Here is a 26,393-nt window from a genome sequence, read left to right as displayed (position 1 = left end):
AAATCAGTGATACCAGATTTCAGAGGAGGAAGGGAGAAAATTGTTTACCAAGCTTTGAATTACATATCTACTACTAACTAGCTACAACACTAGGCAAGTTATTTAACATCTAAAACTTCGATACCCTCTCTTTGAATGGGGACAGTAGAATTACATGATGATTAAATCTTATGAAATACTTAGCATAGTGACTGACACATGGTCTGAGCTACATAGGTGCTTGATCTTAAATGAGGTGACAGTTTATGAAGAAGGAATTTGATTTGGGCCTTAAAGAACATATAGAATAGCAACATCTAGAAAATATGAAAGGAGATAAACAGCAATGCTAATATATCAGATTCATTTAGAACATGGAAAATAGTCTAGTTTGAATGAATTGCACAGAATGGAAAGTAATGGGATGTACACCAGGAAATCTATTTGGAAGGCAGTGCATGAGAAACATAAAATGAAAGCAATTTAGACTTGGCTCATCAAGCAACTGAACATCACCAAAGGATTTTCAGTAGTACTAGCCTCTGAGGATAGATTAATTTGGTCCAGGAAAGATTACAACTGAGTTCTGTCTTGACTAACCAACAACTTCATCTTATTTCACTGTGCCATAAGAATTATTTGTAAAACCTGTTGCCATCCATCATGGTACACTGACAAAGAACCAAATAAATATATCGTTTGAGGAGGAAGTAATGGCCAAAACATAAGTAAGCTCTGAAGCCAGCTGTGTTGCCTTATATAAACTGTAGAATACCAACATTCTTAGCTTTTAAAAGGATAATGTTTGCTCACAAAGTTGGCAAGTATAAAAATTTCAGTTTTCTAAAATTGTCCATTAAATTTGGGATAGTTTCCTGCTGCATGTACTTCCACATGTCCCCTTAATATAAAGCCCCATTAACTGAATTTATTTGAGCTTATATTCATTCTTTACAAGCTATAAAAATTGAATTGACCTTTAGTGATTCAAACTATTTTATGAAAATTAAATGAAACTTTTTGCGTGGCCTATATTGGATGTTTAATACATGGTGGCTATTATATTATGACGTTAAGATCAGAAATAGATGAGAACAAGGAATCTGGAGCCTGACTACTTGGTACAAAGCCCAGCTTTGACACTTACTAATCCTGTGACTCAGGACAAGTTACTTAGCATGCTTAGTTTGAGTAAATAGTATTACTTATTCCATAGACTTGTTATAAACATTTAATGAAATAATATTTGTTAAAATGCTTGAAATACTTTTTGAAAAAGTGAGTGCTGGATAAGCATATGATATACCAAATGAAATAAATAAAAAAGTCAAACCAAAATTTCATATCATCAAGTTTCTCCTTGGGACACATCAGACCAATGACAAATATCAGTAACTGAGAATTCTTGGCTTGGGATGACTATACCTGTTTATTCTTCTAAAATTCATTCATTTAAAAAATATTTTTAAAGCTACTTTTCCTTCATCCAGAATATTGTATCTCATTGTCCCAGTTTTTAATTCTTTTTTGTCCTTGTTATTACATGGAAGATGAGGAATACAAATGGTACTCAATGAATGTCTGTGGGATATAATAATTGAAATATTTACAAAGATACATTAAATTTGGCTAATTTCATGATTTTGCACGTTGATTAGTTTCTGAATTAGAAAAAAACCAGAAGATAACAAAAAACCTGAATAATACATTTCATCATCAGAAACTCAAACTCATAAAGATACATATTTTTCTACACTAATTTTTGGCATTATTTCCTTAAATCTAAAATCCAACTGCATTAGTTTATATTAATAATTCATACTAACCAAAATATGGGATGCATCAAAATTATGTTATAAAATGTGCATGAATAATCATGATGATGGCTAGGAATGATTAGTGAGTGACATACAATAAAATAGGTACCTAGAATGCACAAAAGATAACAACGATAATAGTACTACAAACATCTAATTGATTTATTAGAACATGAATTATCTTTTTTTTTAACACTCACAATACTGTGCATTGTTATCTTTATTTTACATATGAGGGAACTGAGGCACAGGAAGGTAAAGTAAACTGTTCAAGGTCACAGTAATAGTAATAAATGAAGTTAGGACTTGAACTAAGGGACTCTAACCCCTGAGGCCTCAAAAGGAAAGCACAGTTTACACTATGAAAATACTTACTTTTAATTTTTTTATATTTTTTTAGGTAAGCTCTATGCTCAACATGGGGCTTGAACTCACGAACCTGAGATCAAGAATCGCATGTTCTATGGACTGAGCCAGCCAGGTACCCCTACATTTATTATGTTTTAAGAAAAGCACTTGGGATGAATAACTTTGTGTTATAATTTTCACGTTTAAGTTTTAATAATTATAGTGTGTAAAATATTCAATAATATCTTCCCAAGTGTCATCTTTATGCAAAATAAATAGTAATTTGTTAATGAAAAAGCTTTGTTGTCTAGTTAAATAATTCCAACACGTTTCCTGCCTACTCAGCGGGCAAAATAACAGCTACAGAAATGTGAGATAAACTAAGCATGTTTCTCTATAACCAGGACTTAAAATTCATGTTATAAATAGTATACATTTTATTCTTCCTCAGTGATTTACTAAAATGATAGGATAAAACAGATATACCGACTTAAAATAAAACTACATTTTACACAACACTGGCTCTGGGTAGACTCCGTAAGATTTTGAAGAACAGATAAATACTGCTGGACTTCCATGAAAAATCATAATGTGGGATACAAAAGGGCAATAAATAAACCACTCTATTAGTTGTATAAAGAAGTCAGACCTTCTAAATCTCTCTCCTCATGCTGCTACCGGTTTTTTGCTGCTATAAAGTTCCATTTTCCTATTCTTCTCTGTATCTCCAGGCTTCTGCAAACTTCTGATTTCTATTGTCTCTTCAGTTATGTTGCTTCATAATTCCACTACATATCTCTTAAGCTTTCTAATTTTTCACAATGCATTCTTGGAGTTCTCCTATATTCTAATTTCTATTGATGCTTATTCTCATAAGTGTGTCATTCATATATATATGTGTGTGAGGAAAAAAAAAAAAGTCTGATTGGGACAGTTATATGAGTATAGTGTTGCCAATGAGAAGAACTTGTTTTCCTCATACCTTACCAACCAAATCTCTGATGGCAGCATTTGTGCTCAGTGAATATAGTTGGCTTAGTAGGATTCTAATACATAACTGCCCTAAGGCATGTTCTGACTGCAAGGAGAAGGGGGTGGGAATGGGAGATGCTGAAAGAGAAAGTACCAGTCTCACCCAGCTAGGATCAGAAATCAAAATTTGAGACCACAAGAGTGACTGAAAACCAAAAGGTTTCTCTCCAATAAAGAAAGGATCCAGAGAGGGAGAAGCCACAATACTGGCACACAAGTCTCCTGACTCTTAAATTAAGACTCTTGGCTGATTCTTATAATATTCATGCAAATATTCATGCATAGGAAGAGGCTCTGAGGAACTTGCTGAAAAGCCAGGAAGGTAAAAAGCTAGAAAATTGCTGACAATGATTTAGACTGCTGCCTCATGCTGGTAAGAGAAAATGTAGAAAGCAAATCCTACTAAGTTAATGTGGCTTTGAAAACACCTTGGGGGATGCCTGGGTGGCTCAGTCGGTTAAGCATCCGACTTCGGCTCAGGTCATGATCTCGTGGTCTGTGAGTTCAGGCCCCGCATCGGGCTCTGTGCTGACTGCTCAGAGCCTGGAGCCTGTTTCAGATTCTGTGTCTCCCTCTCTCTCTGCCCCTCCCCTGTTCATGCTCTGTCTCTCTCTGTCTCAAAAATAAATAAACGTTAAAAAAAATAAAAAAAAAAAGAAAACACCTTGGGCATTTCATTAATTACACACACACACACACACACACACACACACACACACACACACAAGATAGTTCTTGCCCTAAGATTAAAGGCCACCAAGGATAAAGAATATGCCTCATAACTAAAGACCATACTAAAAGACCCATGTCCTATCAAGTGGAAATCAAAACCTCCAAAAACACAAGATAATTAGTTAATTTTATTTCCCTGCCTCCTACAATAAAAATAAGAAAAGGTCAGAGGAATATATCAGAATCTAACATCGCTACAACAAATGTGCCATGGAGATTGGCATGTAACAACAATAATAATATACTAGACATACAAAGAAGGCAGATGTGATCCATAACAAGAAAAATAACAGTCAATTGAAGTAGACTTGCACATGACTTGGATGTTGTAATTAGCAGATAAGAATTTTAAAATAATAATTATAATTAATACTTAAAGGAAAATACAGTCATAATGAATAACATAATTTCAGCAGAGAAAGAAAAACTATTTATAAATATAAATGGAAATTCTAAAACCTAAAGCATAATATCTGATGTGAGAAATCCACTGAATGGGCTTAAAAGTACATTAGAGGGAGCAGGTAAAAAGGTAATTAAACCTGAAGACAAATTAATAGAAATGAACCAATCTTAATAAGAAAGCGAAATTTTAAAAATTACAAAGCAGTGCTGATATGAATCAATATCAAGTAATGTAATAAACATGTAGGTAGTTTGAGTCCCAAGAGAGGAGAGCGATAAAGGTATAGATATAATGTTTAAGGAAATAATAGCATTTATTTTTTTCAAAATTTGACATAAAATATACTACCTGTGAACTCTAAAAGAGGCAAAAAAAAAAAAAAGAGACAGACTCTATACGACGTAAATAAAGGAAATAAAGACATAAAGCTATCTACTCAAAAACTACATAATTGTCCATTAAAAAATCCTGGAGAATTTTTCAACAAATTGTTTGATAATTGTGTAAACAATACTTCCTATAAAGCTATAATACCCAATAATGTGAAGGATTGGTATAAGAGGAAACAAATCCATAGAAGAGAATAGAAGTCTAAAATTAGAGCTAACTATATATGGTCAATTTTCTTTTCTACAAAGGACTTAGGTAGTCCAATGGCTAAATGAAAGTATCTAAAGGGTGGTATATTAAGTGGGTATTCATAAAATAACATACCCCTACCAAATACCATATTCTTTTAGAAAAAAATTTTTAATGTTTATTTAATTTTGAGAGAGAGAGAGAGAGAGAGAGCATGAGTAGGGGAAGGGCAGAGAGAGAGGGACACACAGAATCCTAAGCTGTCAGCACAAAGCCTGACAAAGGGCTTTAACTCACAGACCAGGAGATCATGACCTAAGCTAAAGTCAGACACTTAAATGACTGAGTCACCTAGGCACCCCCCAAAATATCACATTTTAAAGTTTATTCAAGTATATGAAAGGTCCAAAAATAAAATTAAAACTCAAAAGATTCCAAAAGAAACCTTAGGATAATTTCTTTGAAAGTTTATGATAATCAAAGACTTCTTAGAGAAAATACAAAAAGTAGACAAAAAAACACCTGAACTCACCATTAAAAAAAGATAAATTAATCTTTTCAAATTAAAGCTTCAATATTTTTCAAAAGAATTCGTAAAGAAAATGAAAAAGCATGCTACAAACTGAGGAAATACAATTGAAATACATGTATCTGACATTGCTTTATACCCAGAATCTATAAAGAATTCCAAGTCACTTAGGCAAACAACTCAAAAAAAATAAAGGCGTGAGAGGTGGCTGGGTGGCTGAGTCAGTTAAGCATCTGACTCTAGATGTCAGCTAAGGTCATGATCACATGGTTCATGAGTTTGAGCCCCTCATAGGGTTCCATGCTGGCAGTGAGGAGCCTGCTTAGGATTCTCTCTCTCCCTCTCTCTGCCCCGCCCCAGCTCTTCCTCTCTCAAATAAATAAACTTAAAAGTAATAATAAAAATAAAGGCTTGAACAGGCATTTCATTAAAGCAAATTCATCAAAGTCCATCAAATACATGGAATGCCACACAACATCGTTGTTATTAGGGAAATAGTATAACAAAAAGAAAGTTCTCTGCCCACATTAGAATGAGTAAAATTAATGCTTATATTTCATTCTAATCCTTATCTCCTAGCCATCCCAAATATCTCTCCTCTAGGAAAAGAGTTGATTACTCATGTATACTTCAACAGACATTTTATGCATATGTGAACATATAAAACACATAGTTGTTTTCCCTTTTTTAATAAAAATAATATCCTTTGGTATGTACCTCTGTTTTTTGGACATCTGTCCATATTAGTCCATAAAAAGATTGCTCATTTTATTTGTAACTGCATCATATTCCATTTAAGGGCTTCAGTTAAGCACGATAAAAATCCTTGAGTCGTATGGGTTCAAATATTTAATGCCAAATAATGATTTCTCTTTTATATTTCTTTGCCCAAGGACCAACTGATGTGTACATGAACAATGATAATAAGTAAACATAATAAATAATGATAAGGTAATGGATAATGTTACTACTGCTATTATACTGTGTAGATCATCTAATATTCAAATATCATCTAAAACCTCAAAAAATTATAACATTCCACAGTTATTCACTTTAAAACATATGTTAAATAATAAGTTTTTCTACTTGCCTTGAGTAAACTCAGAGGAAAAGAATATAACTGACTATGTACTTCGGACACTTTGGATGAAGGAACAATAAACAAAAATGTAGGCAAAAATTAAACAAGAGAGTACAGTTTGTAGCAGAAGGTTTTATAACTCTCAGAAAAGAGGAAGGGGATAAACAATATTACCTCTCCATCAGAGTAATCCAAAATTAAACAGAAAATTTCATCATAAACTCTTCATGTTGTTTTATGATCTTTTTATTCTCTCATATACAATACTTCAAAAGCATGTTGTCAGTCTTTTGTTTTGTTTTTTGTTGTTGTTGTTTTTTACTTTCTCTTATCCTAATTGCTTGAAGTGAATGAACCTGTCCTCACTTTTAAAAAATCAGTACCTTTTTAAGACCAAATCTCCCTCCGAGTGAAAACTGATTTTATGGATGTCCGTAGCAGTGAAACAACTGAATGAATCAAACCTCCATTCAGGAATGTTCAGGGCTTTTTGGCCACCAGTGTCACGTGTACTATGGCTTCTGTATTGCTTATGTGAATGGACTATTGTTTCTGTGTATTCAACTTCCAAAAACTAGGGCAAGCATTTAATTTTTTTAAGTCTTCTCCCCACTCCAGTTCTCCATTTCACTTGCCCCTCTGTCCAGAAACAGCCACTGTTACAAATCTCTTGGCTCTATTTCCTGTGTGATTCTGTTATTTAAATAAATGGTAGTAGGCTGTCTATAATAATAAATGGAATTAAATGCACAGCTGTAAGAAATCTTATAAATGTTTTCACACCTAATAATATAATTTAAAATTTCAAGACCCAAACCTTAATTTCAGAAAGTGTGTTCTTGCTGTCTGTGCAGCTCAACTGTAGAAATTATGCATTGTATACTACTTTCAAAACTTTGAAGTATAACACAAGTGAAAAGTTGTAATGCATTGCTTTTGAGTTTAGAAATGAAGCCACCTGGAGGCTGAGTGTAAAAGAAATGTTTCATCAGTGGCTTTCCACCACTGCCTCTTTACATACTGAGATGGAACTCAAGCTCATAGACCTCTCAGAGGAACACAGGAAAAGGCGGAAGTTACTTAGGCACCAGTGTTCCGTATTCACGAACTAATACCTGACCCAATACGTGGCTTGACCTGGAGCAGAGCTGCTATAAAAATGTAATTCTCCTTTAACCCCTCCATGTAAATCATCAGAAAGCTTTCCTTTACTGATTTAAACAAATTTGGTCTTTGACCTCTACAGTCAGAATTGGCCTCAACAACTCTTTCAGACAGTTGTAGTATTTGACTATTTGATGTATGTCAACTGCCATAAAATGCAATGCTATTTCACCACAGATCTTCAAATAATGTCACATATGTCCAAAGCCATAATAACAGTCTCTTTACTCCAAGTAAATCAGTAGCATGAATACTGCAGATTAATGAAATAATGTACTTTGTGTATCAAGCTTTGGTATCTAATGCAGCTGTTATTTGCTGTATTGTTCAACCATCTGCAACACCTGTCAATGTGTTTCCTATGGAACTTCAAAACACTCCCAACAAATACCAAATGCTTGAAAAGGTTCTCATGTACATAAGCAAAAATTTTTCTAGGTCTCTGATTTTTGGTATTTGACAACCAGCAGAGTACAATAGTTCATAAAACAATCAGTTGCTTAATGATCTATCTGCAAAAATTCAAATCTGACAATTTGAGATACCACAGACAATCCAAAAAATTATATATGCTACTTTTCTAGGGGGAGAAAAAGCTAAACGTACTGAACATTCTCTAAATAAATCCTAAACTCTAAAATAAAGCAGGATTTCCAATCAAAAGAGTTTTCATAATTTCTTTAAGAGTTAAACTTTTTTCAGAGTCCCTACTAACTGATATGTATGTGTGTAAGTATAAATATGTAAATAAAAATGTATCAATATTATATATTTTAAATAGTTAAATATTTTTATTATTATATAATAAATCATATTATAAAATAAATATTTTAAATAAGTTACATTCAATAGATAAATTACATATATGTATATATTTATAAATATATAAAATTATATATATATATAAATTTATATATTTAAGTTGAAATGAATTTCAACATCTTTGGGTAAACAATGTTTAATAAACTGTAATACAGGAAGATACTGTATTGAATATAGTATTAGAATGTTTTGGTACTTAATAGTTCAAAAATTGTTTTATTTAATTGAGACCAACTGGCCTCATTGCTTCTTATAAACTTTGCAATATATATTCAATATAAAAGGAATAAAAATGAACAGATGTTTCTCCTTAAAGAAGGCAGACAAAGATTTTTCTTACACAATAAATCAGCTGCTAGTGGATTTCCAGGACATTGCTTCAGGCTAACTATTTAGGTATAGAACTTTAAAAACAAAAAAGAAAAAAAAGTCACCTCTGTGTGGATCCAAAATTGGTAGAGAAGATTGAATTGAAGATGAACAGCATATACTGAAGGCGGTATGAAGAGGGCCAAGGGAGAGTAGAATATCTGAAAAATTAAAAATTTAAAAATTTGCACATCTTATTTCTCAACATGAAATATACTTTTACTAATGACTGAATGTTATGAGTATAAACTTCACGAATACATCTTATTCTTTAGCAAATATGCCTTATTCTATATATTTTATTGCCACATTTGACCTTGCAACATTAATTTTCCACAAGGTGATAAAGTTACAGACAGGTAGAAGCTAAGTTCACCAGACTTTTAGTCCGTATTTAATACTAATTAAAATAGCATACATGGTGTGTTATTTCCTTAATCTTGAAAAGGTTGGATGTGTTTCCTGGGAGTAAAGAGGTTTTTCTTATACACAGAGATACTCACTTTAGTTGGAAAAAAAAAAAAAAAGTATCCTGTGCCTTTATGCATTGATGGCTCCCAAACTGTATTATGGCCCAGCATGCTGAGTAATGAAATGAAATTCTATTTTGAAAAGGTAACTTCATATAAGAAGTTTTCTCTTTCAAATATGGTTTTATGTAGTTGATTGAGAGCACGATATGTCCTAATTTTTTTTAAGTGACTAAGGAAGAAGCTATGATATGATGCCATAGTGGAAATAAATTTTAAAGGTCCATATTTCCTAACAGACGGAAATGCCTTTGCCTTAGAAAAACAACTTATGCTTAAACCGCAGAACTGGTTAGAATCAGCTAATAGGCATAGTCTGCTGTGTTCTGCTAATGACTTTGATCTCCAAGAGTGATTTCATGTTGTAAAAAAAAAACATTTAATTAAATGACATGCTAAACAAACAAATAAGAATAAAAAGAATCATACTTTCACTTTACATTCCGGATTTTCTTGAGTTAGTATTTCCAGACAACTAGCTATTTTAAAAAGATTTCTTCTGATTATTACAATTTTATTTCTGTTAAAGCTTTTGTTCTCAATTAGGCCAATATCATTTCAACTGTGTTTAGTTTGATTGTGAATTTAAAATTGGACATTTACAAAAACCATTCCCAGTTTTGTTTTGAACCTTAAGTCATGAAAAATCTCAACTGTCATCACAACCAGGATCATTTTTATTATTTATAAATGTATTATTAAAGATGGATTGGATTGGTGAGTAACAAAAGAATATTGGGCTCTTTTTTAAGACATCCATTTTAAGTCTTGGATCTACTGCAGAATCTCTCCGTGATGTTCACAAAGTTCTTAAACCTCTTTATACTTTAATTTTCTCATTCAAATGGTGAAGGAGAAAACCATTTGAAACTTAGCCATCCTTTTGGTTTCAAAAGATTTATGATAGTCTTTTTTGACTTATTAAAATATATTCAAATAGATCTCTTACAGTAGGTTAATAAAAAAAATTTGAAACACATATATAATATATGATTTAAGTATTTTTTTTTTTTAAATAATGTTTGGGGCGCCTGGGTGGCGCAGTCGGTTAAGCGTCCGACTTCAGCCAGGTCACGATCTCGCGGTCCGGGAGTTCGAGCCCCGCGTCGGGCTCTGGGCTGATGGCTCAGAGCCTGGAGCCTGTTTCCGATTCTGTGTCTCCCTCTCTCTCTGCCCCTCGCCGTTCATGCTCTGTCTCTCTCTGTCCCAAAAATAAATAAACGTTGAAAAAAAAAATAATGTTTATTTACTTTTGAGAGAAAGAGAGAGAGAGAGGGGTGTGAGTGGGGGAGGGGCAGAGAGAGGGAGACACAGAATCCCAAGCAGGCTCCAGACTCAGCTGTCAGCACAGAGCCCGCCCGCCCCAGGTGCCAAACCCACAGACTGGGAGATCATGACCTGAGCTGAAGTCAGATGCTTAACCAACTGAGCCATCCAAGCGCCCCTATGATTTAAGTAATTTAGGTTAAGGACTATTTTGGAATCTTGGAATTGTGAATAAAAATGTAAAACAACTTAGGTTGGATGTTTAATAAATAGTTTTATTCAGAAAGAGAGTGCATACCAGGTGAATATTTATCGTCATTATAATTCCCCAAAGTGTGAATAAATAGTCCTTTGAGATAACAGCTGCTGTGGAAAAAGGGATTCTAGGATCAAATAAGTTGTGAAGTGCTGAGTTAAACAAGTTAAATTTGTTTACCACAGAACTTTTCGGAGCCTTTACCATGCTAATGTGAATCACAAGTGTGTTAGCCCATTAAATACTTCTCTTGTTTATTTATTGAGAGAGAGAGGAGAGAGAGAGAGAGGGAGAGGAAAAAGGAGAGAGAGGAAAGAGGAGAGAGAGAGAGAGGAAAGAGGAGAGAGAGAGAGGAAAGAGGAGAGAGGGTGGAGAGAGACAGAGAGACAAAGAGACAGAGAGAATGTGAGCAGGGGAGGGGCAGAGAAAGGTGGAGAGAGACAGAGAATCCCAAGCAGGCTTCACACTGTCAGCACAGAGCACAATGGAGCCTCCATGTCAAGAAATATGAGATCACGACATAAGCTGAAATCAAGAGTGGGACGCTTAACCACCGACTGAGCCACCCAGGTTGCCCCATTGAATACTTTCTCAAGGAATTTCCCACAGGATTAGATTTCCTAAAAGTACATTTGATGAACCAAGGTCTCAAATCTTACCAATCAGTATATATAATTATCAGAAAACTGGAAAAATGAGTTCAGCATGAATTCCAAAAAAGGAAACTTCTAATAAGAAATATAAATACATTAGGGCACCTGGGTGGCTAAGTTGGTTGACCATGCGTGACTTTGGCTCAGGTCATGATCTCACAGTGTATGGGTTCAAGCCTCACTTCAGGCAGGCTCTGTGCTGACAGCTCAGAGCCTGAAGCTTGTTTTGGATTCTGCCCCTCCTCTGCCCCTCCCCTGCTCACTCTCTCTCTCTCTCTCTCTCTCAAAAATAAACCAACATTAACAACCAAAAGAAAGAAAGAAAGAAAGAAAGAAAGAAAGAAAGAAAGAAAGAAAGAAAGAAAGAAAGGAAGAAAGAAAGAAAGAAAAATACAAGACAGGGAGTAAGTCTCATGAACCACATGAAAGTTAATTTCGTTCTAATTTCTAAAATGAAAGCAGCCTAGCAAATGTCCAGGTCTGAAATCCCTCCCTCATCTTCTGTACCTCACATCTTCACATTCCTAAATCCTCTGTAGTTTTTAAAACCAACTTAAGTGTCAGTTCCATCGTAAAGCCTGAAATGATACTAATTTAGGAGAAGAAATTTCTGCTTCCTCAAAGTTAAACTCTCAGTACCTGGGTCAGGGAACATTATACCATTTACCAAAGAACTCCATTTCTGCCATGCGCTCACCATGTCATTCTGATTCCAAGTCTCTTTAGCTTTAAATTTGATTGTCTACCCTGGGTTATTTTATTACATTTTAGTGGAAGTCATATACAACAGGTTCTTAAAGGAGAAAAATAACCCACACGTATGTGTGTGTGGAAAGAATGAGGATAGTCCTACAGTTGACCTTTGGTTACTGGATGAAAAATGAGTGGGTTTTATTCTGCTCATCACGTGAACAGAGCAGCCTGGGATTGTGTGAAGGGTACCATGAAGTAGGACACTAAGGGGAACTGTAAGTATCTCTGCCTTGCTGAAAGTGTTGGAGAGTGTGTCCAGAGACTGGATTGGACAATGGGGTTCACTGACAGATCTAAGGGAGTCTGTGAACCCCTTTAATATCACTACAACAAAACATGAGTTTGTGTGCATGGGGGCATATGTAATTTTCTGAAGAAACAATCTATGGCTTTCTTCAGAGAGTCTCTGGTCAATCTCTCTCACCATCACAGCCAAATGAAAGTAAAAACAAATGATAATTAGACGTTAGTCAAAACCAGGAGGCGAGGCATTTAATTCCATTCTAAGGAGACTAGATTTATCCTAGATTGTGAGAGAGCAGTTACATTTGTTTAAGCGTGTGAGAAATATAAAAATAATTTTGAAATCTAGTTCACTGGCCCAATGGAAAGTCACCCACATTTAACCACAGCAGTAGCCATGGGGATTAAAGGGCATGCAAGAAATCTAAGGCTGTGGTAACTATTTAAACATAGATGAGAGGGACAAAGCAGTATCAGAAGACCTCCAGATTTGTGGCTTGTGTGTGGCTTGTGTGTGATAACTGCTCACCAAGACAGCAGACAGGAGGAAAAAGAGGTTTATAAAGTTCAACTTAGGGAATGCTGTGTTGGAGTCTTTGAGATATATCCCAAGGAAGCTACTGAGTAAGCAAATATGTTCTGCAAGTATCAACTGAATTGAAAAATGACACTGGATTGGACAGTGGAGAAGTAGGCTTGAAATCGAGACCTCAATAAGTTTAAAAATGATTCAAAGGAGTAGATGAAATAGAGGTAGGGATTATTTACTTCTCTTTTTCAGAAAACAAAGAAGGAGAGAGGTGGGGATATTCTTTCAGTAGAACATGGATGAGGGAGAAGATTTTATTTATTTTTTTAGTGTGAGAGATATGAACATATTTTTTGGTATACTCAGAAGGAGCCAGTTAAGAGGAAGAAGGACACATGCCAAAAGTAGCTGGTCAGACAAAGTCCAGGACAGAAACTCAGACAGGAGCAATGTCACCAATCTGAGAATAAGACCTGTTCAAAACAGGTGAACATTTTCTATAAACCTAGAGACAAGAAAGTGTGTGCACTTGTGAATTCACAAATCTTAACGAGTATATCTAAAAGAAAGTAGAGTGAGGGAAAAACAGGAAAACTCACATTCTCTGTGAAGTTTTAAATATAGTCACTGGCTGAAAGCAAGGGGCATCAGTGGAAAAGAGACCTTGAGGAGACTGAAGAGTTCTGGAAGGTCTTCTTCCAGGTAAGGAGGAGGCTCATGTTTGGCGCTTGGTGAGCAGCACTCAACTGATAGCTCAGCTCTGTCTGGAAGCCATACGTGGAGGGCAATGAGCTGCCAGCTGGTGCTACAGGGCGCCCACAGGAGCTCAGCAAGCTGGGTGTGGGAATGAAGTACGTGGGCAACCGGATTCAAACACAGCTTGGGGATTTCAGGACAGATGCAACAGAAGGAGGCAGACTGTTTTCCAGAGTCAAAGAAATTACGCATTTCAGGTTGGATGAAGTTGGAAATAAAGTCGTGAGGCATGAAAAACTGCAAGAAAAAGCAAGGGTCAAGAGAGGAGAGCTGTCCACAAGTAAGCTGCTAAATCAAATGGTTAAAGTTAAGTGTATGATTACTTTAAAAGAAATGGAAAAAAAGAAATTGAACTCCAGGATTCATGTCTATCTTATTTTAATAAAGTAGTTTGGATCGCCTGCGTGGCTCAGTCAGTTGAGCATCTGACTTCGGCTCAGGTAATGATCTCATGGTTCGTGGATTTGAGCCCCGTGTCAGGCTCTGCTGACCGCTCAGAGCCTGGAGCCTGCTTCAGATTCTGCCCTCTGCCCTCCCCTGCTTGCACTCTGTCTCTGTCTCTCAAAAATGAATTAACATAAAAAAATAAAGTAGTTTAACTTTATTAGTATCTGCACTTCTATAATTGTCATTGATTTTTATAATGCTACTTTAGAGAAAAAAAATTTCCTTCATAGTTGATGAACTAAAGATTGAATAATCAAGTACACTTGTCCCACATTCCTAAAATCCGGAATTAGTCATGATATAGAACCAAATCTTCTGATTGCAGATAGAGAACACTGATCTCTTTCCTAAAACACATCCACTTAAATTGTATGTATGGAATAAGCACTTGTGTTTCTACATAGGAAGTCCTATTTTAAATAATCTAGGCCCATCTTTCTGTTTCCATCACTATGCTTTACCCTTTTTGCCCTTTCCCCATTCCACCTTCTTATACATCCTATATTTCAGCCATACTCAAACTTTATGGGTTGAATTGTGTTCCCCCAAAAGATATGTGAGACTTTATCTCCCAGTATATCAGAATGTGACCTTATTTGGAAATAGTTTCTTTACGGAGGTAATCAAGGCAAAATGAGGTAACTAGGGTGGGTTCTAATCTACCATGGCAGGTTTCCTTCTCAGGAGGAAATATGGACACAGAGACAGGCATGCACACAGGAAGAACGCAAGGTGAATATGAAGGCAGAGATCAATGTGATTCATCTCCCTGCCAAGGAACACCGAAAATCACCAGGAAACCACCCTAAAGTGAGAAGACAAGCATGGTACAGATTCTTCCTCACAGCCTTCAGAAATAATCAACCCTATAGTACCTTGACCTCAGGTTTCAAGCCTTCACAAGTATGACCCAATAGATTTCTAAGCCACCCAGTCTTTGCTACTTTGTTAAGTCAGCTCTGGGAAACTAATACATATACCATGCATTTTACTTGCAATTCCCTAGGTTTATTATACTTTTTTCATAATTTTGTGTTTTCAGTGATGTGCTCCTTCTACATTATATTCCATTTACAACCTCATTCTTGGAAAAATTTTATTCTTCTTCCAGACTGAGCTCAGGCATTTCTTCAGTGATGCTCCCCTTGACCCACCATGGTTCTTAAAGCAGACACTTCTCTTTAAAACCTTAACAATTTGTATTTATAATGGCTACTGCCTTACTGAAATCCCACCAAGGAAAGCAAGCACCTTAAGGACAGAGCTCATGTCTTACTTATGTCTCTTCATATGCTCAAACTTTGCCACCATGACCAGCTCTGCCAATCAAGAGTGTATATGGAAAACAAAAACAAAACAAAAGAAACAAAAAAAGAGTGGATGCACATCTCAAAATAAGAACAATTATACCATGTAGAGGAAGTTGGATAGTTTGGCCAATTTTATATTTTTTAAAGTAACAATGAGATAATGCTCTCTTTTGTAGAGCTCTTCACTATGAGTCTTCTTATTTATCCATGATAAACCCTAAAATGACTATCAAATTTATGTAAAATGAAACATCAAGTATCAGATAATAATTTTATCTTTACCAAATTTTAAAATGACTTTGGTAAACTACAGAATAATTCCCTTTTCCTGATGCATGCTAGAATCAACACTCTGAAACTGGTCAAGACACAGAGAGCAAAGGGCTTAATTTATTGAATATGTGGACATGAACTTTGTCTTATATGCTGTCTTTGAATGGTGGTTGGGTGTGGGGAGAAATGCCTTGGAGTTCTGAGGCAAAGTCCTGAGACATGTTTTGTTTCTTTACTGCATGGGGGGTTCAAGGTATGCTTTCCATCTGTGACATATGAGTTATGAGAATTTTATCCCCTGTGTATTTGACTGCATTACATCAAAGTTGTTAGTTTCTTGTGTCTTTATTTCTTCACATTTGTCTTTATATAATTCCAGCTCTCACATATTGAAAAATAGCCTTTGTTTATGAAGTTTGGCAGAAAGTACGATGTAATAAAAGATTTGAGATTTCACTAACAGTTCCTCTATAGTCTTATATGTAATATAAAAACAATATTATATATGTGAATCATACTGCTATAGTTCAGAGAATTTCCACACTCATCATTTAAGGTAATTTTCAAAATAACAATATAGGAAGCAGAGCAAATGTTAACTACCCCATGTCTAAATATTTTTTAACGTTTATTTATTTTTGAGAGAGAGAGAGAAAGTATGAGGGTGGGGAGGGGCAGAGAGAGAAACAGACACAGAATCTGAAGCAGTCTCCAGGCTCTAAGCTGTCAGCAATGAACCCACTGTGGGGCTCAAACTCACGAACTGTGAGATCATGACCTGAGTTGAAGTTGGAAGCTCAACCACTGAGCCACCCAGGCACCGCTTAATTACCCTACTTCATGTACAAGATCACTGAAATGCAAACATTAATCAGTTGGTTCAGAGTGGCAAAGCTAGTTAATAACTGAGCTAAGACTGGGACTCAGAATTCCTTATTTCTGGTAAATTGTCTCCTAGTGTTTCTTAGATGTAAACAATATGTATTTTTAAATTATTGTGCTCAAAAATAATATCACCATATATTTACAGATTCCCTAACTTGTGGAAGAAAAGTTTTCATAAATGGATATTATAACTATATTTATTTCCTCTGATGGTGGATAAAATTTACCTCTTTTTAGATTTCTAATAAGCTATATTTTATAAATTCTTATTATATTTATTATAACACTAACCTAAAAATTAAAACAATTTAAATGATTGAGAGATACTACAGAGTTAAAAATAAATTACTCAACCTAGTCATTTAAACTAAGTGCATTTATCCTTTATTGACTATGCTTTTAAGAGAAATATTAAACTCATTAAACGCAGATGTTAGCCTTTCCCATGCTATAGCTTCATATATGAAACAAATATGTCAAAATATATTTTATTCAAAAAAGTAAATAAGTTAATCTCCCTATCTATAATTTTTGGTGATCTTTTAAATACTTAAATTATTTCACTCATTTGACTTACTCTAGTTAATGTAGCAAAATCGTTCCTCTGACACATGTATTTTGACATCCATAAAACTTTTTTTTAAATTTTGTTCATTCACATAGTATACATTTATTATGCACTGACTGCCACAGGCACTTTAGAGATACTAGGTATATAGCAGTAAAAAATACCTTTTAAAGTTTACAGACTGGCATGAAAGGCAGTAATGCAAATAATAAGTGCTATAATAGAGATATGCAAGGGTTTTATGGACAAAACAAAACAAAACAAAAAACAGCAACCTAGGCAAAGTTAGAAAGGATCTAAGAAAGGAGTGAACTGAGTCCTGAAGGATGAAGGAATCAGGGGTAAAGGGGCAAAAATTTTCCAGACAGACATAACTGCATGTGCAATGACATAGCAAGACACTACGACATGGTATATTTAGAGAACTGAAAATTAATTGTTCATTGAAGATGAGGTGACAATAAGCGATTGTGGAAGATGAGATTGGAGACAGAAGTGGGACTAGGTTTTGACTCCATCTGTATGTGGTAGGAGTCTGTGAAATTCCTTTCTCAAACCTAGAGAGCAATTTAGCTTGTTCAGAGCTGGCATTCTGGAAAGCTAAGAATGGGTGATGCGTTGAGGGATTAAGAATGAAAAAATAAAGAATTACCTTAGAATCAATTTAAGATAGTATTGGCTGAATCATTGCTCTTTATGATGCTCTAGGGGTCCCAGGAATCAATGGCTATTGCTGCTAGTTCTAAGGGGTTTTGTTTGGTTGGTTGGTTTTTGGTTAAGAGTTGTTATATGATCCACAGTGGCTCTATGAGAACATAGGTATGTACGTATAATTATATTTTTAATAAACTTTTCCATAATAGTTTTATATTGTAAAAGAGTTGCAAAAATAGCACAGAGAGTTGTTACATACTCTCCACCAAGCCTCCCTCATTAACACATTACTGAGCTGCGTGGCCACAACTAAGAAACAAATTGGTACAATATTAATTAAACTCCACTAAACTGTACATCTTGCTTAGATTTTACTAGGCTTTTTCTACTTTTTTTTTTTTTTTTCTGACTTAATATCTCGTCCAGGAGGCAATATTACAAAGTCTTAATATCTTATAGTCTCTTCTGACCTGTGACAGTTTCTCAAATGTCCCCAGTGTCTCATTTTACACTTTTGAGGAGTACTGGTTAGGTATGTTGTAGAATGTCCTTCAGTTTGGGTTCAACAACGGTCTTTTCTCATGATTACTCTTCGGCTATGGGTTTTGGTGACAAACACCAAAGGGATGAAGGGCCATTCAATAGGCCATTATTATCACATCTTATCAAAGGGTACATGCTATCAACAAGATATCACTGACAAAATTAACTTTATCTGAGATTTTGTTTGCCAGGTGTCTCCATTTTAAAGTTACCTCCCACCCGTACTTCACCCTTTGTCTCTTTCTCTCTCTCTCTTTTATTTTTTGTTTTTGTTTTGGTGTTTTTACTTTTTGTTTGTTTGTTGTTTGTTTGAATATACCTGACACACAATGTCACCTTAGTTTCAAGTATACAACTGAGTCATTCAACAAGTTTATACATTATGCTATGCTTATCACAAGTGTAGCTACCATCTGTCCCATTACATTCCATGTCCATTATTAATTCTCTATTCATTGTACAGGAAGTCCTCAGTACAGTCTGAACTCAAAAGGTCTGGGTAAGGGAGACATTAAGCACCATTTCCTAGAGGCAGGGGTTGGGGGGTGGTAGATATATCTATGTATATCATCTGTGATTCTTTTGGAATTCTTTAAAGGAACGTGTCTCCCATATATTTGTCCCCATTTATCTAGTTATTCCATCATTTATCTATATCAGTATGGGCTGATTTCAAAGATATTTATTTTATACTTTGGATTCTAACTCTATACTCCATTATATATTTTACTGTTCAAGTTGCTCCAGATTTTGGCCATGAGGTGTTCCATCAAGTTGGTTCCTATAACCCTTTGGCATAACCCATTTAATTTTTCTAGCACTTTTCTAGCTATGTTTTGAATATAAACTGTAGCATTCAGGTATTTTATCCAAATAAAGATGGAAGAAAATGAAGTGATTTTCTTGACATTGTTGTATGTAAAATAATATCCATGGATCTAGACACATTTTATTATTTGAAGAGACTATCATGTTTAAGCCATTGTATCAATTAGGATACGTAGTAAGAGATGGAAGTAGCAGGCAAAATCACGTATTTCGGTGTGTAGTAAATAAGGTTCCCTTAAAATGGCCTCCATCCATCGCAGTTCTTTTTGGATGAGCAATGGTAAATCTGAGGTTAAAAATGGCTTTTAAAAAAGTGCAAAAAGTACAGCTAGAAATTCTTGAAAGTTGAATTCTCATCTTTAACTATTTTAAATGACAGGAGTGCCACCCTAACTTTTGTAGTAATGTAAACGAAAAGCACTCTAAGAATAACTATGCTTTACATTTCACAAATTAATTTTCTCTTCAAAGACATTTATTACTTGTTCTAAAATATGTTGTTACCTTAGTAACTACCAAGTTACCTGCTGTATGCAGCAGCACTAATGAGAAGAATGTTACAAAAGACTCAAAGAAAATGAAAAAAAAAAAAAAAACCCAACTAGTGGTATTCTTTGATTTTAATGTCTAGAAAGACCTCCTACACATCGTTGACCATCACAGACCCTTAAACCATCTATGCTATCTTCTAACAGACCTACAAATGCTAGACAAAACTCCAATCTGATTCACAATCTCTGCCTTTCATTTCCCACGTGGCAAATCCTCCAGCTTGCTCCCCTCCCCCAAGTTAGCAGCTTCTGATGCATTCCCAATGCTCATTTCCCCCCTCAGCATATTTTGTGTCCTTGGCAAGATGATATGAGGTTGTAAAAGGGATTTATACTGGCAATAAATAGGTGTGAACCTGTATTTTACTTAGGCTTTCACTAATCTGTAGCTTTGAATGCATTGACTTAATAAGGGGAATGTCGCAAATGAAACTAGGGTAAAGATTACCATAAACTTGGAGCCAAATGTCAGATTCAGATTCCAACCAGCAATGTTCAATACTGTATGAGGTAGTGGGCTCCTCTGAGATTCATTTTGTAGCTTTTAAAATAGATGATTTAAATATACTGTCTCCCAGATCTCTTCCAGTTCTGAAATCTATGATGCTCTGATAAAAAGTCTCCTTTGATAATTCCTCAGATAATCAATTTACACACTGCATTAATTTCCTGGACCAACTTCAAATACAGCTACATCTTTTCTTGGAGGCTTTATCCCCCCAAATGTAAACACTGGAGGCTTGACTTATCTTTATGCAAAGGGAAATATATAACTCAAGAGAGAATAAAGATTTTTGAGATCATTGTTTTAATCAGGCACACGTCTAGCCTATGTATAGGCTAATATGTTTATGTATAGGCTATGTTTAGCCTATGTACAGGATAATAAATGTTTGCATTATGAAGCTATTTCTTAAGAAGGGAGGATAGTCAGTATCCCTCCCCTCTATCAGAGGCCTGTTCCTTTTATTCACTGGAGCCCTAGGCCAGTCTTGAGCTATCCAACTGTGACATAGGTCATAATTTCTTTCACAATGAATCATTCAGAGTTCCAGCACAAACTGTAAGGATATGGAAAAGATATATGCTCTTTCTTTTCCACCTATGTTGGTTAAAGCATGTTATAGATTGAATTGTGTCCCCCACAAAATTCATGGGTTGAAATCCTATCTCCTACCTCAGAATGTGATCTTATTTGTAAATACAGCCCTTACAGATATAGTTAGTTAAGATGTGCTCATAATGGAGTAGGTGGGGCTTAATCCAATATGACTTGTGTCCTTATATAAAGAGAAAAGGAGAAATCTCGATATAGGCAGGGAGACCCCCATATGAAGACTAGCCTTATGCTCCCAAATGTCAAGGAACTATCAGAATCTAAAAAATTCAGAGACAGTAGTAGAACATATCCTTCCTTAGAGTCTTCAGGGAAGGGACCATGGCCCTGCCAACACCTTGATTTCAGACTTCTGGCTTCTAAAACTATGACACAACAGGTTTCTGATGTTCTAAGCTACTAAGCTTGTGAGACTTTATCATGACAGCCCTAGGAAATTAATACACACAGTAACACAGATGTGTGATGTAGGGGGTGGGACCTGGATTTCTTTTAATATCTCTTTCAGCAAATGTATTTGTACCATCAGTGACTTATAGATTTGTTTTGCCTATGCTGCTGTTTGGATTAAAACACAGGCCAGTATATATATTTTTATGAAGCATCTGGTTTCAAATATGGGACTTTGTCACGTACTAGCTGTGTAATTAACCTCACTGATCTTTGGTTCCCTGATAATAGTAACACTTGATCTAGCATAGTAATATAAGTGAAAAATACAGAGGCAAATAAAAGAGTATTTGGTGTGGAGGATAAGATCAGGGACCCTGCAGCCAGTTGAACTGAACTCAGTTGAATGAGTTCAAATTCAACTCTCCCTTTTACTAGTTTTATAACTGAACTATGGACTCAGTTTCATCATTTTAAAATGAGCATTATATTAGTACCTGTCTCATAAAGTTGCCATGAAGATCAAAAAGTTAATGCATAAAGAAATCTTAGAAGATTGTCTGGAACACAGAAAGTATTCAATAAATGGTATGTAAAAGTGCCTTGCAAACTATAAAGAACCATACAAGTGCTGTAACATTATAAGTTATAGTTAATAAATAGCTTATTGATGAATGCACTTACACAGTGATAACACTTTCTACTTTTTTAAAAATTTTTTAATGTTTATTTATTTTTGAGAGAGACAGTGTCAGAGTGTGAGCGGGCAAGGAGCAGAGAGAGGGAGGCACAGAATCTGAACCAGGCTCTAGGTTACTAGCTGTCAGCACAGAGCCCGATGTGGGGCTCCAACCCACGAACCCTGAGATCATGACCTGAGCTAAAGTCCGACACTTAATGGACTGGGCCACCCAGGCACTCCTCTCCTTTTTTTAAAGTAGTATCTATACCCAATGAGTGCTCGAACTCAAGACCTTGAAATCAAGAGTCAGACGCTCTACCGACTGAGCCAGACAGGTGTGTTGCTAACTCGGACCTTTTATTTATGTCAGTATGCCTCTTAGCAGCAGTCATTTGGATAGCTATGGAGACATAAAGAGTGACAATCACAGATGAGGGCTATTACCAAGTGGGTCAAGTATGCCAGGGAATCAGAAGAAACTTCAAAATAAAGGCTATTTCTGGTTTTCATTAGTCTGCTCATTTCCTTGTGTAAAAATATTTTAGAGCCAAAATTTTTATTGAGCATCATATTAACTGCTCTAATATGTATATAAAAAGCAAAGAATTTACATAGATTTCACTTGGGCATGGAGAAACGGGAACCGAATTTTTTAAAACTGCTTTTAAAAGTTTCTAATGAAATCTTGGGGCGCCTCAGTGGCTCAGTTAGTTAGGCAGCTGACTCTTGATTTCAGCTCAGATCATGATTCATGGTTCATGGGATTGAGCCCTGGGTCAGGATCCATGCTGACAGTGTGAAGCCTGATTGGGATTCTCTCTTTTCCTCTCTCTCTGCCCCTCTCCTACTCACTCTCACTCTCTCTCTCAAACTAAATAAATAAACTTAAAAAAAAGTTTCTTGTGAAATCTTTGCATATATGTGAATGAAGATACATTGCCTATACATCACTGTCATTAGTTATAGTAAATAAAAAAAGTAGACAGCCAATCTCCCACCTTGCTGTATACCTCAAGGTGAAATTGTGTTTTTGTTGTTGTTGTTATTGTTTTGCTTTGTTTTGTTTTATCAAATAAAAGACTACCATTGCAAAATACCACTTGCTTCATATGTGTCTTGCCTTATGAAAGGAGACAAAAGCATTAACAAAACACTTTATTTTAGATTACTTGGAAGAAATGGAAACAATTGAGACTTTAAAAAATGTATTATGGGGTGGCTGAGTGGCTCAGTCGGTTGAGCATCTGACTTCAGCTCAGGTCATGATCTCATAGTTCGTGAGTTCGAGCCCTGTGTCAGGCTTTGTGCTGACAGCTCAGAGCCTGGAGCCTGCATAAGATTCTGTGTCTGTCTCTCTCTGTTTGCCCCTCCCACACTTGCACTCTGTCTCTCGCTCTGTCTCAAAAATAAACACTAAAATTTTTTTTTAATTAAAAAATTAAAAATGTATTATATTATTATATGTATTCAATTTTATACAACTTACCCAGGAAGTATATATTTGGAAAACAGATTGCCTCAGTGCTGTGGATAAGTTGTAGTCTTCAGAACTGTGGTGGGTTTGGTGTCCAGCCCACATAATATTAACCTCTGCAAAACACATAATTTGAAATGAGCCATGAGAATAAGAACAAAGCAACTTACATTTTCAGTTATGTATGCTGCTCTTGTTAAGTGAGGAAGAAAAATCTGGAACATCTCTGAAAAACCTAGCCAATATAATTATAATTAAAATAAGCTGCTTCAAATGACTCTTGGAAACAGTGAGGGTACAAATTACAAACAAATAAGAAAACTGAAACATAGCCAATAAGTATGGATAGTGTATGTGAAATAATGCAATGCCTCCAGCAAGCTGAAATGACTTCCAAAATTTATACTTGCTAATGTATTATTATAATATGACAAATCATAAAAGCTAACTGTCAGTGTTATAACAATGCAGTCAATGGATAGTGATGATTTTTCAGTATGTGATAATATACTTATAATTAAAGAAGAATAATGTAATGGGAGAAACTGGTATAAATTTTGGAATGAAATAGTAAATAAAATTTCTTCCTGATGGCTTTTTAAATGTCTCAAAATCTGTCTATTGGAATAAAAGGCAGAGCAGAGTAATATTTGGTCCTAAGATCTAACAATTCATTTTTATTTATAGAAATATATTAGTTAACATATATCTTTTCCAATACCTTACAAATATCCAGTATCTTACACTATCATTTTTAAAATTTCCACACATAATTGCTGTTTCATCCTTATAATAAAAAATTAAATGTAACTTGTATATTTTAATCAAGTATTATGCAGACTATTCACATACAGCCTTGCAATTCATTTACATCCCAAACGGATAGTTCCTTGTTTTTTTTCTACAACAATATGTCACTCTAGTGACCTCCTTAGTAGACAGAATAGAACAATCACACATTTTTCACTCTGTGCATATTTTTTATTTCCTATCATAATTACAGATACCACATTATAGTCTATTCAGTTAAAAGAAAGTATGTTCTTAGCTAAACTAACTATAATTAAGTTCTTTGCTACAAATATAGGAGATAGGAGGTATAGGAGACAAAATTAACCATGTGATATGATCACTGTATCCATGCCAGTATATATTAGAAATTAAATCCTTTAGTCTTGCACACATGGGGACCAAACAGACTACGAATGGGAATGGAAATATTGGGTATGGATACTAGAAGTTACCTATACTAGAAGTTAAAATACCTGGCATGTGGCGAAATAATTTGTTAGAAGATTTTATATATATATATATATATATATATATATATATATATATATATATATGTGTGTGTGTGTGTGTGTGTGTGTATGTGTGTGTATATATGTGTGTATATATATGTGGGTGTATATATATATGTGTGTGTGTATATATGTGTGTATATATATGTGTGTGTATATATATATATATATATATATATATATATATATATATATATATCCCTCCCTCAACAATCTGGGTGGACTTCTCTGCTTCTCATTTAGGAAATGAAAAATCTCTGGACAATCTATATAGAGTTACCAAACAAAATTGCAAAAGAATTTTTGGTAAATAAATGACAGCTCAGATTTAAGAAGGACTTAACTCTCTGAAAATGGAAAGATTATGAACAGAATTATGAATAAAATTCTCCATCAGAAGTCATTACTATTAAAGTTATATACTTTCAGGGGGGGCAAGTATTTTCATAAACCGTAAGTTTATGTGTAACTTAGGTCCTGATTGGTTGACATTTTTTAAGTGTATTTATTTATTTTGAGAGAGAGCAACAGAGCACATGAGTGGGGGCAGAGGGAGGGGGAGGGAGAGAGAGAGAGAGAGAGAGAGAGAGAGAGAGAGAGAGAGAGAGAGAATCCCAAACAAACTCCGTGATGTTAGTGCAGAGCCCAATGCAGGCCTCAAATCCATGAATCCTAAAATTTTGACCTGAGCCTAAGTCAAGACCCTGATGTTTAAGTGACTGAGCCACCCAGGCACCCCTGATTGGTTGACATTTTAATCATTCCTAGTAATTACCCTGTATGTCTATCCAACCAATTAAGGAAATTGCTCTTATGCAAATGAAAACTATATCATCATAATGACACCAAACTTCCCAAGCATAATCCTTGAAATAACCTAGAATCTTAATCTCTTGCTTATTGGCTAGTTATACACTTCAAATAAGAAATTTACAAAGAATCCTGTGGCACTTGGTATCTTCAAATGTTGTGTAAAAGATTATTGAGAGGTAATAAACTTGATGAATCTACTAAGCCTTTTAAAACTCCTTGTAGAGTTAGGCTCTAAAATAATCCATTTTCTCTTTAGAACATAACCATTATTAAACATTTTGGAACCTATTACTTAAAAACTTTGTTACAAAAAAATCATTGTCCATTTTGTTGGACTTGTTGGGATTTACTTTAAAAACTCATCATAATGCATGCATGTTATGAATTCAGAAGGGGATGAGCTAATCAGATGAGGCCCAATTAGAGAGTAATAGGATATATTTAAACTATTTCCTATAACTTCCACAGAAGCTAAATGGTGGAACAAAGAATCCACAAAGGTGGAGGTTAAAGACCTATCTCTTTGGTTGTTTTAAAAGCATTTACTTCCTATCACAAACTGTGTGTAACACAAGACTTCGTTCAATGAAGTACAGCTGTATAAACAGGGTACAGTAACTGGATCCTACTGCCTTACCTCTGTCTCTTTTCAGAACTAGGAAAAACAAGAACAAAATATAAGATTTTTTCCCACAGTTTATATGCACCTTACT

General features: G+C 35.0%; 1 protein-coding gene across 7 annotated transcripts in view; it reads right to left on the bottom strand.

Annotated features, from left to right (window-relative positions):
- AGMO (alkylglycerol monooxygenase) overlaps positions 1-26,393 on the bottom strand; it is a 387,303-nt gene that overhangs the window by 192,009 nt on the left and 168,901 nt on the right. For all 7 annotated transcript variants that reach the window (XM_086695051.1, XM_086695018.1, XM_086695020.1 and 4 more), the window contains 2 exons: positions 23,579-23,682; positions 8,924-9,019 (listed from right to left, as the gene is read on the bottom strand). In XM_086695051.1, coding sequence (XP_086551177.1) covers positions 8,924-9,019; positions 23,579-23,682 — 200 coding nt within the window. The remainder of the gene's footprint in view (positions 1-8,923; positions 9,020-23,578; positions 23,683-26,393) is intronic.

Source organism: Puma concolor, chromosome A2 (genome assembly GCF_028749965.1).
Source record: "Puma concolor isolate L17-30 chromosome A2, mPumCon1.1.hap2, whole genome shotgun sequence".
NCBI classification, from domain to species: domain Eukaryota; kingdom Metazoa; phylum Chordata; class Mammalia; order Carnivora; family Felidae; genus Puma; species Puma concolor.
Note: the sequence above shows the minus strand (reverse complement) of the source record. Positions and strands in the feature narration are given on the sequence as shown.